Source organism: Theropithecus gelada, chromosome 15 (assembly GCF_003255815.1).
Source record: "Theropithecus gelada isolate Dixy chromosome 15, Tgel_1.0, whole genome shotgun sequence".
NCBI classification, from domain to species: domain Eukaryota; kingdom Metazoa; phylum Chordata; class Mammalia; order Primates; family Cercopithecidae; genus Theropithecus; species Theropithecus gelada.
The window spans coordinates 45,506,036-45,520,544 of record NC_037683.1 but is presented as its reverse complement, the minus strand read 5'-3'; the positions used below and the strand labels follow the sequence as shown (position 1 = coordinate 45,520,544).

At 38.5% G+C, this 14,509-nt stretch overlaps 1 protein-coding gene across 10 annotated transcripts in view; it reads left to right on the top strand.

The window, feature by feature from the left end:
- The window catches only part of MELK (maternal embryonic leucine zipper kinase), a 110,011-nt gene extending 96,974 nt beyond the window's left edge, over positions 1-13,037 (top strand). For all 10 annotated transcript variants that reach the window (XM_025360516.1, XM_025360512.1, XM_025360514.1 and 7 more), the window contains 5 exons: positions 326-557; positions 4,452-4,548; positions 5,996-6,164; positions 10,179-10,282; positions 12,515-13,037. In XM_025360516.1, coding sequence (XP_025216301.1) covers positions 326-557; positions 4,452-4,548; positions 5,996-6,164; positions 10,179-10,282; positions 12,515-12,692 — 780 coding nt within the window. In that variant the 3' untranslated portion in view covers positions 12,693-13,037. The remainder of the gene's footprint in view (positions 1-325; positions 558-4,451; positions 4,549-5,995; positions 6,165-10,178; positions 10,283-12,514) is intronic.
- Positions 13,038-14,509: the final 1,472 nt, after the last annotated feature.

Here is a 14,509-nt window from a genome sequence, read left to right as displayed (position 1 = left end):
GTGAAACCCTGTCTCTACTAAAAAATACAAAAAACTAGCCGGGCGAGGTGGTGGGTGCCTGTAGTCCCAGCTACTCGGGAGGCTGAGGCAGGAGAATGGCTTAAACCCGGGAGGCGGAGCTTGCAGTGAGCTGAGATCCAGCCACTGCACTCCAGCCTGGAGGACAGAGCGAGACTCCGTCTCAAAAAAAAAATAAATAAATAAAAATAAATAAATAAATAAATAAATAAATAGTACAAGGTAGTTTGCAAATGATTAAGGAATGTTGTAAAGAAATTGACTTTTCTTCTTCAGTGTGCTTTATCAAGTAACTTTTTTTTTCCAGTTTACCAAGTATTGGACAGAATCAAATGGGGTAGAATCTAAATCATTAACTCCAGCCTTATGCAGAACACCTGCAAATAAATTAAAGAACAAAGAAAATGTATATACTCCTAAGTCTGCTGTAAAGAATGAAGAGTACTTTATGTTTCCTGAGCCAAAGACTCCAGTTAATAAGAACCAGCATAAGAGAGAAATACTCACTACACCAAATCGTTACGCTACACCCTCAAAAGGTATTTGCTAAGTGAATTAAGCAGTAAGAAGTTTCATTTTTCTTACCACATTAAGTAAACGTATAGCAGGTCAGAAGTGACTAGCATTGCTTCCAGGAATTTCTAGAAGTCAAGATGCTTTTTTATCATGTCGTTTGCATTAGTTGAAATGAAAGCATATTTGTCAATTTCAATTTCTTCTCAAATGATACCGAGTTTTTCCTCTTTTTCACATTTATAAAATTGAATCATAGCATCGTAGGATATCAAAGCTGAAAGGCAAGTTAGAGTTCATTTAATCCAACTCCCTTTTTCATAACTAAGATACCTGAGACTCAGAAGGAGTGAAGTGATTTGTCCAAGGTCATATACCCAGGTTTAGACCTTGCACGCACCTTTACCCCGACTTACGACTCAAGCTGACGCCTCCATCGAGCCTTTACTTATCTGGAGCTCCAGTTCTGGTGTCTGGTCCTATTCTGCCCTGTGGTATTACTGCCTGTCCTTAACAGACAGGGTGAATCTGTGATGCCCTTCCAGATATCTGTCTTTGTCCAGTTACTACAACTTCCTCATTCCCCTTGGTTTCCTCTTCAGTTTAGTCATCACCAGTTATTTAAACCATTTCTTTTATGATACTTCACTGTTTTGGTTGCTGGCCTCATCTGGACACATTCTATTTGGTCAGTCTGCCTCTTAGAATACAGTACCTAAAACTAAACTGAGTTTTCTAGACTGGGTCTCACGAGGATAGGGTGGTAAGTGTCATGACAGTAGAGACTCTCTGCCTTGTTTATTGCAGCATGGCATGGTCTGTAGTAGGGGCCATATCTGTCTGGTACATAGTATATAGTACTAGGCCTGATGCCTAGTACATAATAGGGGCCATATTTATGTAATGAAATAATAAGAGGCCAAAGGAATTTTATTTTTGGTGATCCTGTTTGTGTCACTTTAAAAAATGTTACCTAAACTTTATTAGCCTTTTTTCCCCTAGCAATTGTGACCTTCTCTAGTTTTAAGATTCTAACAAACCTAAACTCTGGAGCATTGCCATGTGAACTGCTGTGAAACCGCATCCTACCTTTGTGCTTCTAGTTCACTAATGCAGCTTGTAGCCGGTTTGAGGGGTTAACTTCTTATCTATAAAGATATTACGGAAGACTTTGCCAGAATATTTGCTAGGAGTCCCATTTTTATGTTAATGACATTTTCTGTTTCATCAACTCAAATAACACTTTCCCCCCAAAATGTGAGACCAGTTTGGTGTCCTGATGTGTGTGTGTGTGTGTGTGTGTGTGTGTGTGTGTGTGTGAGATGGTGGGTGGGGGGGGCGGGCACTTCCTGTGGTGGTTGTGAGAATTCAGTGAGATAGCATCTACCCTGCAATGGTAGCTGCTATTGCATTCTTTCCCAATGAAAGGGTCTCTTTCTGTTCTTTCTCTTACTGTAAGTACAATACCCTCTGTGAATCATGGGATTGGGCAGGGAGATAAACTGGACCTCAGCTCACCTTAGCTCATTCAAGGCCTTTTTTTTTTTTTTTTTTTTTATTTCTTTGAGACAGAGTCTCGCTCTGTTGCCCAGGCTGGAGTGCAGTGGCGTGATCTCGGCTCACTGCAACCTCCACCTCCTGGATTCAAGCAGTCCTCCTGCCTCAGCCTCCCTAGTAGCTGGGATTATAGGCACCTGCCACCACGCTCGGCTAATTTTCGTATTTTTAATGGAGATGGGGTTTCACCACATTGGTCAGACTGGTCTCGAACTCCTGACCTCAGGTGATCTGCCTGCTTCAGCCTCCCAAATTTCTGGGATCATAGGCGTGAGCCACTGTGCCCGGCCCAGGGCTTTTTTATTTTAAAAAACTTTTAGTGCCATAATCCCTTCTATTATTGACATTTTTTACTTTTTGTGTAACTCTGAAGGTTTTACAGTGTGGGTAGTTTGGAATTTATTTTACAATCTTGAAATATTATCAGTTGACATATGTTGTCATGACAAGAAAGATTGTGTTGGTCAAAGCTATTATTATTGGTCGTTTCTCTTTAAACACAAGAGCCACTTAAGGAAGCAAGTGGCTGAAGCCATGATTGCTAGCTTCCATTGGCGCTTTGCTCCTCTCCTTTCCTTTCCTTTCCTTTCCTTTCCTTTCCTTTCCTTTCCTTTCCTTTCCTTTCCTTTCCTTTCCTTTCCTTTCCTTTTTCTTTTTCTTTTTCTTTTTCTTTCTCTTGCTCTTGCTCTTGCTCTTGCTCTTGCTCTTTCTTTTTCTCTTTTTCTTTTTTATTTCTTTTTCTTTTCCTTTTCCTTTTTTTTGAGACAGAGTTTCACTCTTGTTGCCCAGGCTGGAGTGCAGTGGCATGATCTTGGCTCACTGCAACCTTCGCCTTCCAGTTTCAAGCAATTCTCCTGCCTCAGCCTCCTGAGTAGCTGGGTAGCTGGGATTATAGGTGTGCACCACCATGCCCAGTTAATGTTTTGTATTTTTAGTAGAGATGGGGTTTCAACATGTTGGGCAGGCTGCTCTCGAACTCTTGACCTCAGGTGATCCATCCACCTTGGCCTCCCAAAGTGCTGGGATTACTTTGGGATGAGTAATCCCAAAGTAAATTTGGGGTGAGTCCACCATGCCCAGCCCTGCATTTTACTTTCATTGTGAGTTATTTTTGACATAAATATTAATTTCATTTTTGTCACTCCTACACAATGCAGGCATTGGCAGTTTGTTGAAGGTCAGTTCTGTATGGTGATAGATACTGTCTGTATACAAAGATGAAAACTGTTTTTATAGATCTTTCTGATTGCTCTTATTTTCTTGTTCTTGTGCAAAGTGAGAATATAGCCAAATAGTCATAAACAAAACCAAGCCCCTAATCTCTTTTACAAATTTTGATATTATATCTTTGTTTTTATAGTGTGAATATTATCTCTAAAGGGTATAAAACTTTTAGATCATGAGCTAATCAGCATAACCAGATTTGTTAGTACAAATTTGTCACAAACTATCTGGAATGCAAATACCCTACTTAGAATAAAACATAAAATTCTGGAACAGAGAATATAAAAAAAATCAAAGCTTACATCTCTCTTTTTTTTTTTTTTTTTTTTGAGATGAAGTCTCACTCTGTCTTCCAGGCTGGAGTGTAATGGTGTGATCTTGGCTCACTGCAACATCCGTCTACTGGGTTCAAAGGCTTCTTCTGCTTCAACCTCCCAAGTGGCTGGGATTACAGGCGCCCGCCACCAGGCCCGGCTAATTTTTCTGTATCTTTAGTAGAGATGAGGTTTCACCATGTTGGCCAGGCTGGTCTCGAACTCCTGACCTCATGATCTGCCCTCCTCGGCCTCCCAAAGTGCTGGGATTACAGACATGAGCCACCGTGCCTGGCCAAAGCTTACATCTCTTTAATAACTTATGTCAAGCTTTCACAGGGGTCTGTTCTTTTTGCCTAACATGAGTTTAATCGGGCTATGAATTGAATTAACACCTTTTAATTAAATTAGATCAATTAAAAGCATAAATTGGGCCCGTGTACAAATACAGATTGACTTTTATTTTTAGAAAAAGAATCAGTAATTATGAGATTTGTATTTTTATGATCTGTTTAGATTTATCATATGATGTTTATAATAAAATTAAAAGCATGGCCTCAATTTGCAGTGAAGAAAAAAAAGAAGAGCCACACATACAAGGCAAAATGATTTTGTTTTTATTATAAATCACATGGAAACATTTCTTGAAAGAGTTAGAGCCTTTGACATCACAGGTCAAGTGATTATACTATTTCTGAGTCAATGAATAATGTTATTATTATTGAATAATGTTATTAATGATGTTATTCTATTATTATTAATAATAGAAATTTCAGAACCATAGTATGTGCTGCATATGGATTGTGTTTGTTCTGTTTCTAATAGCTAGAAACCAGTGCCTGAAAGAAACTCCAATTAAAATGCCAGTAAATTCAACAGGAACAGACAAGTTAATGACAGGTGTCATTAGCCCTGAGAGACGGTAAGTGTTTGGTTTTTTTGTTTTTTTGTTTTTGTTTTTTTTTTTTGAGACGGTCGCCCAGGCTGGAGTGCAGTGGCCGGATCTCAGCTCACTGCAAGCTCCGCCTCCCGGGTTCCCGCCATTCTCCTGGCTCAGCCTCCCGAGTAGCTGGGACTACAGGCGCCGCCACCTCGCCCGGCTAGTTTTTTGTATTTTTTAGTAGAGACGGGGTTTCACCGTGTTAGCCAGGATGGTCTCGATCTCCTGACCTCGTGATCCGCCCGCCTCGGCCTCCCAAAGTGCTGGGATTACAGGCCTGAGCCACCGCGCCCGGCCTAGTGTTTGGTTTTTTTAGGTTCTAATCTTTAGTGTATGTAACCAGATTTCCTTTTTCATATATTAATAGACCTGATTAAGGTAAATCATCACATAGATTCTGTTGGAGAGTAGGAATATCTGTTTATATGTGGATGACCTGTGGCCATTCCTGGACATGTAGCCACTGCCTTCCTCATGGGGTAGAATTGTGAAACTGATCAGCAGTAGGACGGCACCTTAAGTACAACAGGCTGGGAAGACAGTGGACCTCATCTCAGCCAACTAGTTGCCTCTCTGAGGCCCATCTTACCCTTCTCTTTGGCCAGTGAAATATAGATATCCACTAACAGATTGTAGTCCTCCCAAATCGTAAAGATACTCACTGTTGTTTCAAAGAAAATCCTCTGTATGAAAAGTTCTGCAGCATAGGTAACCCTTCAAGTTGCTATTCTTTTATAGCAGTTTCTTAAAGGCATTGTCTATTTTGGAGACAATTGGGAGAATTAGAATGTGAACAGGGTATTAGATATTATGGAATTATTATTAATTTATTGATGTGATAATGGTATCATCTTTATGGAAGACAGCATCCTTATTCACTGGAGATGTATACTGAAGTGTTTCAGAGTGAAGTGTCATGATATCTTCAGATGAGTTACTTTCAGTTGGCTTAGCAAATAAGTAAATTTAATGTATATAGGTAATACATTAAATTACTTATAAGTAAATTTAATGTATTACCTATATACATTAAATTTATGTATATAGATATATGCATTGATATATATATCAGTATATATATTATCTATATCCATACAGAAAGCAAAGTGGCAAAATATGAACAATTGTTGAATCTAGGAGGATATACTGGTGTTCACTGTACTCTTCTTTGAACTTTTCTATATATATGACATTTTTTTAAAAGGAAGGGGATAAATAGTTTTGCTGAGTGGCAGTTGCCTGGTGGAAGGGTGACAGCTCCTGTCCAGGAGGAAATGGCTTTGGTGCTTCCTGATGAGGAGAGAGGTGATCTGGCCCTGGCATACCTGAATGAGGCACCCTAATGTGTATGAAGGGACAAAAGTTCGCCCTTGCAGACCCCACAGGCCGGAGGTCCAGCTCTCCTCATGCCTTTTTTGTTTTGTTTCAGGTGCCGCTCAGTGGAACTGGATCTCAATGAAGCACATATGGAGGAGACTCCAAAAAGAAAGGGAGCCAAAGTGTTTGGGAGCCTTGAAAGGGGGTTGGATAAGGTTATCACTGTGCTCACCAGGAGCAAAAGGAAAGGCTGTGCCAGAGATGGGCCCAGAAGACTGAAGGTAAGCAGGCTGGAATTCTTTCATATGGATTTCAGAAGCTGACTGCTAATGGATTGCCTTTTTTTTTTTTTTTAAAGGTACTGAATGAATTTATTAGTGTTTTTTATTTGAGTATTTATTCACTTAGTTAATATATGTTTTTTGAGCAACTAAAATATGTATGTTATTGTGCAGTCGGTAAATAGATACAGTCACTCCCTTCAAGGAGCAAACAGCTATCATTCAAATATTCAAGAGCAGTTGGAGGGATTGGTCACAGGGGCAACATGGAGGTGAGGAAGCAGTGGGCACAGATGGAGAACTGAGAGCTGCCTTAAGGAGGGGGACTTGAGCTTAGTTGTGTCCCTGATTCATGGATACTTTGTAGGCCCTCATGAAATATTTGAATGCATGGGAAGATAATTGGAACTTTGAGTGTGGTGTGTGTCAGGAAAACAGTGAGTGACAAGTGGAGATGGTAGGCTGGAAGGGCCTCAAGGCCTGGCTAAAAAGATGTGGATCTTATTTAATAGACCCAGTATGCTTTAAAAGGGTTAATGTGTCACTGGTGTGGACAATATATTTGGTCAAGGAAGGAAAGGAAAAATAAACTATTAGTTGATATAAAGTACTTTTTATTCTTTTGGATTCTCTCTGAGCATTCATTCAAACACCTAATGAATACATGTTTGTTTTGTGGAAGGGGAGTAATTAAGAGGTAAAGGGATGAATGAGACACAGCCCGTGTCCTTGAGGAACTCTTAGGCTGGCTGTGAAAACAGGCTGGGATGTTGTTCTGACACACTGGGCTCAGTGCTATAGTAAAAACACGTTCCAAGAGGTGTGGACCCAGAGCGGGGGAGAAGATGGTAGTGTGCCCATCATTTGGGGACTGGGTCTGTGTTTAGTTTTTGCACTGAGACTCTCGTAATGAGCAAATCTGGGTGGTTTGAGGGAAGGAAAATGCTGAGCTATTGGGCAGAAGGGTGTTTCAGAGGAGAATGTTCTGAGATCTCATTTGTGTTCTGTCTTAAAGTGGAAGAAGATAGGATTTATCCACTAGCAGTCATTGCCTTGAACTTACGTAGTGTGCTGAGAAGTTTACGTTACATACGGCTGTTTATTAGGCATATTTTATTCTTTTGTTCTGAAATTTCTCTGGTTGGAGATAGTTAAGTATTTCAAGGACTGACACTGGGATTTAAAAAAACCATAGTACCATTGCACTGAAAAATGTTAAATAAAATTAAGGAAACTAGTTCAACCATATATATGTATATATACATTATTGAGAAGCTCAGCAGTTACCAAATACTAATGGATAATGTTCTAAAAATGGTCACTTATGTAAATATTTTGGAACCTGAATACATTTTTCAATAGAAACTACTGTGGTATTAGTTGGCTTTCTAGGGAGTTCTCCAGTACCTCCAGAATGTAGGAGAAAAACCACAAGATTGGGAATGAGAAGACCTGGGTTCTGGCTCCAGCTTTGTACTATATAGCTTTGATAAATCATTTTATTCCTGATCTCCTCAGTTTCTTCATTTGTAAAATCTGGAAAAATGCCTACCCTGGCAACCTCACAGGGCTGAGATGTAGAAACAAGACTCTACGTATGGGATGCTACGTGGCGTATTAAATACTTTATTAGTATAAGGTGGTATTTCCAACATCAAGGATTACTATCAGTGTTGAGCACTTTACCCCCCCATGTATAGGCCCATGGTCTAATTAGCAGAGTGCTAAGATCAAAAACTTTAACTTTAGATCTTTAACACTTTTTATTGCTTTTAAGTTTTTGCAAAACTGAAGGACTGTCTTTGGGAAATTAACCTTATTTTTTTCCACCAACTTCAAATACTGTACTAAAAACTATACACTTACCAGAAGAGCTGCAAGGATAGTAGAAATAATACCATAGTTTTTTAAGATAGCAAATCATATGTAGTTATGTCCTCTTTTAGGAAACAGTCTTATTAAAAATCCAAAATTTAAATAGATAAATTAGGATTCATTCTTTATTTTACCAAAGCAGTAATTTATATTGTGATTTGAAGGTGTTCAGTTTATTATTAATATCGTCTTGACAGAGCCAATTTAGTTTGGTGAAAAGAGTGCTAGATCAGGAACCAAGAAAGAGAGGGTCCCTTTGTTAACACTCAGTTTCACAACATTTGCTATATGGGTGTATTGTGTGCACTATTATTTATCTGGTATTTTCTTTATGTTGACTCTCCTTTAACAAATAGATTTATAGAGATATAACTGATATGTAATAAACTTGCACATATTTTATTTTATTTATTGTTAATTTTTTGAGGCAGAGTCTTGCTCTGCTGCCTAGGCTGCAGTACAGTGGCATGATCATAGCTCACTGCAGCCTCAACCTCCTGGGCTCAAGTCATCCTCCTGCCTCAGTCTCCTGAGTAGCTGGGACACATGCCACCACACTTGGCTAAGTCCTAATTTTTTGTAGAGACGAGGTCTCACTATGTTACCCAAGCTGGTCTTGAACTCCTGAGCTTAAGTAATCCTCCTGCCTTGGCTTCCCAAAGTGCTGGGATTACAGTCATGAGCCACCACACCTGGCCAACTGTGCATATTTTAAAGTACAATTAATATGCTTTGGCATTATATATAACATCTGTGAAACCATTACCACAATCAAGATAATTTTTTAAAACTCAAATTTATTTAAAAGGAAACATATATCATTAGGTTTTTTGTTGTTGTTGTTAATTATGTTTTCTAAATCAGATGGGAACAAATACATATTTAATACAAATATGTTTTCTAAATCAGATGGAAACAAATACATATTTAAAAATATTTATCCATGTGCCACCCAGAATTACCTTGTATATCTTATATCACACTATGAGAAGCACTACCTTAAGAAACTTATATCTCTTCTTTGGGCAATAGGTTCTTATTTTGAAAAGTTGGATACTTTTTTCCCTCAGCATTTTATTTATACAATGAACTCAAACCTGAAAGATATAGAAACTAAGGTTTTGTTTGACAGTGAAGGTACTTACCAGAAAGGGAGGGATTTTTGTGTGTCCAGGACCCGCTAAAACAGTGCCTAGCACATAGTAAATATTCAAAAAATAGTTGTTGAATGAATGAAGGATAAATATCAATTAGGAATGAAATTATCTCTCAGGATTAGGCTCTCAGTCAATGAGAAAAAATAACATGACATTACTTTTTTAAAGGAATACCTGTTACATTTATTTCCTCATATAACTGTCATAAAATCAGCTCCTGGAACTCTATAATATTCTTTTTTTTTTTTTTTTTTTGAGACAGAGTCTCGCTCTGTCACCCAGGCTGGAGTGCAGTGGCACGATCTCAGCTCACTGCAAGCTCCGCCTCCTGGGTTTATGCCATTCTCCTGCCTCAGCCTCCTGAGTAGCTGGGACTACAGGCGCCCGCCGCCTCGCCTGGCTAGTTTTTTGTATTTTTTAATAGAGATGGGGTTTCACCGTGTTAGCCAGGATGGTCTCGATCTTCTGACCTCGTGATCTGCCTGTCTTGGCCTCCCAAAGTGCTGGGATTACAGGCTTGAGCCACCACGCCCGGCCTGTATTCTTTAAATAATCCAGAAAGAATTAAGGAAACATATCCAACTAACTACAAAGCAAACTTCGTATGGTGTTTATCTTTCTGTGGTATACATTTCAGGACTGTTAATGTCTCTTAAAATAGTGTGGGAAGGGGAAAACAAGCACAGCTCAAACAGTTAGATGGATGCTCTTTAATATTTATTTCTTTAAAAGGATTGGTAGGAGAGGAAGATGAAAGTATGAAAAGGAAGCTATGGGTGTGGTTACTAATAACCATCATTTCTCCAAACTTTCCCAGTGTGCCATGAACTCACTAAGAGTTGACTGTAAATTCCTTTGGTATTTTTCAGGAAATAGTTCCATTTGAAATGGTACTATATTGAGGAGTTTTGGAACTCTTGATCTGGTGTGATAGTCTTTGTGTTGATGTAAAAATTTACTTCTCTTCTTTTTCTTTTTTAAGCTTCACTATAATGTGACTACAACTAGATTAGTGAATCCAGATCAACTCTTGAATGAAATAATGTCTGTCCTTCCAAAGAAGCATGTTGACTTTGTACAAAAGGGGTAAGAAGCACATTTACAAGCTGTTGCATTTATTACTTAATGTCTTTTGGACTTTGAGAAAATAGGGATTGGTTGGGTGCTGTGGCTCATGCCTGTAATGCCAACATTTTGGGAGGCTGAGGTGGGCAGATCACTTGAGGCCAGGAGTTCAAGTTCAGCCTGGCCAACCTGGAGAAACACCATCACTACTGAAAATACGAACAAATTAGCTGGGCATGGTGGCGCATGCCTGTAGTTCCAGCTGCTTGGGAGGCTGAGGCATGAGAATCACTTGAACCCGGGGGTGGAGGCTGCAATGACCTGAGATCACACCACTGTACTCCAGCGTGGGTGACAGAGCGAGACTCTGTCTCAAAAAAAAAAAAGGGAAAATAGGAGTTGATCTCCCCACCTCTGTGCTTTAGAAAAAATATATTTCTCCCACCTCATTCCAAAAGCTTTTAAGGTAGTGTTATTGCTTATAATTTATTCTCTTTTGTTTGGTTCAAGCTATAAAAGTTTTAGAAGCATAGATATTGTTCCACTTTCAAAGTTAGACTTTTTATTTCAAAATAGGAAAATTCAAAATTCTTCTAGCTTTCTTGTAGATCCTCTATTTTCCTTTGATTTTCTGCTTTACAATAATATTTATAAATTATAATTAAATTTGTGAGACATTTCAAACAAATCAGGGATTTATATAGAATCCTTCTCTTCATGACTGGCTGTTTTTCAGGGCTGGATTTTCAGTGCTTTAGGAAGTTTTTTCACCTTATTTCTCTCCTTTTGAAGGAACTGCCATCAAAAGCTCCTTGGTTATGATCTCCTGGTCTCAATAGCCAGGCCTCTTCTGGTTACCCAAGATGGCCATATTTCTAAGCATTTCCATTCAATTATTTCCCTTTAAAATTTCTTTATTAAAGCAGCCAGTAGAGACACGCATGGATTTAAACATGTAAATAGAATAGTCAATATAGAGTAAGATTTTAAGAAACATTCTTGTACAGATATAATTTTACTTTTTACTTACCTATGAATGTTGGCAAGCATTCCTTCTATGAACCCTGGCATTCCTCTCAGGCTTCATTAGAACACGTCTCTCCCACTCTGATCTCTTCTTCATGCTTGGGGCTTATGAGCCTCTGGGCATATCTCTGTCACAGGCCTCTCAATGATCTGTTCTCTAACATGTGACTAAATTGTTCTATGCCTCATCTTCCTGTCAAGAATGTTAACTACAGGGTGCTCCTTTTGGCATTTCTGATGTTGACTGCGTATTTTTGAGAGATCAAGCCTCTTTCCCAAAACACATGACTAAGTTACTAAGAAAAAGAATATTTTGGTACATAACAGTGTGAAACAGAAAAAAGTGCATAACAGAAACAATGTAACTTCTCCACACATCTGCGGAACAGCACCTAATCAGGAACCCTTAAGTATTTGGGGAATTGAAACTTAAAATCAGTTCTATTTATTGAAGATTAGTAAGACAAAACTCTAAAATAGAATGTAAACTAATTAAAAATTATTTACATGAATTAAATTTATCCAACTTTTCAGGGTCATACATATGTCTTAAGATGAGTTTCAGGCTTCATTTTGACTGGGCCTTTCCATTCTCAGAGTAGATAATGCGGCAGTTCTAGCTATAAATGCTATACATTTCAGTTATGGAAATATATCATTTCCTTGGGCTTTTTCTTCTGCTTTTCTTTCTGCCATAAAGTGATGTGATGATCATAACCTCTTATTACTAATTAGAAAAACCTCAAAAACACGTGCCTTTCTGACAGGTTAGTGGCTTCAGCTTTATTTATATGAAAGACAGAAGTTTCTGACAAGGCTCACACATACGAAATATTATCTTTCTTGCACTTTCCTTTGTTGTGAATGTTGTGGAAATGCCCAGTGTTTGCAGATTACACTGTTGAAAGGGTTACGTAAAGAATGCCAGATTTCTTGAGCATGAATGGCATGTATAACTATGAAATAGGGGCTTTTCTCTGGAGCAAGGGAGAATTCTAATAAAGCCTTTTCATGCTTATTCTTAGGATCCTAGTTCAGTTTCTGGGAAAACACCAGTCATACTCTATTACTAAAGCATAGTTAGGTCATTTGGAAACTGTAAACAGTAATACTTGGCTTAATATGAAATAATGGTTCATTTCCTCCACTGGCCTCCTAGAGGCTTAGAAAACTCTTATACAGAATATGGTTCTCCTACTAACTAGCTTCTTATCTTGTTTTTTGCAGTTATACACTGAAGTGTCAAACACAGTCAGATTTTGGCAAAGTGACAATGCAATTTGAACTAGAAGTATGCCAGCTTCAAAAACCGGATGTGGTGGGTATCAGGAGGCAGCGGCTTAAGGGCGATGCCTGGGTTTACAAGAGATTAGTGGAAGACATCCTATCTAGCTGCAAGGTATAATTGATGGATTCTTCCATCCTGCCGGATGAGTGTGGGTGTGATACAGCCTACATAAAGACTGTTATGATCGCTTTGATTTTAAAGTTCATTGGAACTACCAACTTGTTTCTAAAGAGCTATCTTAAGACCAATATCTTTTTGTTTTTAAACAAAAGATTATTTTGTGGATGAATCTAAGTCAAGCCCATCTGTCATTATCTGTTACTGTCTTTTTTAATCATGTGGTTTTGTATATTAATAATTGTTGACTTTCTTAGATTCACTTCCATATGTGAATGTAAGCTCTTAACTATGTCTCTTTTTAATGTGTAATTTCTTTCTGAAATAAAACCATTTGTGAATATAGCAGGCTTCTCTTCTTTGTATTTGATTTTGATCCAAATAAAACCTCAAATGGCTTCCTGACTATTAAGTAGAGACTATTTGGAGTATGTTTTATCTGTTATCAAATATGCCTTGGGCAGAAAAACAGATAAGAATTCATTTGCATAATTTTTTCCTGTCTCTGATTTAAGTAGGATTTATTGTGATCGTTAACTAAGTCACAGCTGTGGTTACCAGAGTTAAACAACACATTTAATATGTTGAATAAAAGAGTATTGACTTCAGTAAGTATGTTTGGTCAACAAATGATAAGTATCCAAACTATGAACCCCCCCTGAAATGTTACTTTATGGTAATTTCCCTAAGTCTCAATGTTGGCCCCAAATTTGTATTTTTATTTTATTTTATTGGTCTCTAAAGGCTAGAACTCAAGTTATATTGGTATGGATTTCACCAATTAAACTAGTTGGAGGAAAAATAGCACTCCTTCTGGTCAGTAGTGAAGGGAATGTTTTGTCATTCATTTATTCAATAAATGTTTACTAAGTACTTACAAGCTTTAGGTCCTCAGGCTGAAGCTGCTACTGTCTAGTAAACCCAAGGATTTCAGAGTCTGTTAGCGGGGACAGATGTATTTGTAGCATAGCAGGACTGACCCACTTTGCATGGAGTTAGAAATGAATTCTTGAAAGAAACAGCATTTGTCATTGAAGGATATATAGGAGTTCAGCAGAAAGAGAAGAGTGAGGAGTGTGACTTTTTTCTTTTCTTTCTTTTTTTTTTTTTCTGAGACTCAGTCTCACTCTCCCAGGCTGGAGTGCAGTAGCGTGATCTCAACTCACTGCAGCCTCGACCTCCTGGGCTCAAGCAGTCTTCCTGCTTCAGCCTCCCAAGTAGCTGGTAGTACGGGCATGTGTCACCACACCCAGAAAATTTTTTTATTTTTTGTACAGACAGGGTCTCACTATGCTGCCCAGGCTGATCTCAAAACTCTTGATCTCAAGCAGTCCTCCCACTTCGCCTTCCAGAGTGCTGGGATTACAGGCATGAGCCACCACCCCAGCTTGGGACATGACATTTTTGAGAGAACAATATGTGCAAAGACAGGGAGTTATAAAATGTCATTATGTGTTTGGGGTGGAAGCGGGAAATGGCAGTAGATGAGTTTCAAAGTTTAGATGGAAGTAAGTCATGAAAGTACTTGAATGCCCAATTAAAATAAGTTTTTTGGCAAAGGAGAGCTGTCAAAGGATTTTTAATTTTTTAACAACAGCTTTATTGTGATATAATTCATATGTCATAAGATTTACTCCTTTAAAGCCTGTACAATTCAGTGGGGTTTTAAAAGTATATTCAGTCCGGGCACCATGGTTTATGCTTGTAATCTCAGCACTTTGGGAGGCCGAGGTGGGTGGATCACCTGAGGTCAGGAGTTTGAGACCAGCCTGGCCAACATGTTGAAACCCCGTCTCTACTGAAAACAAAAAAGTATC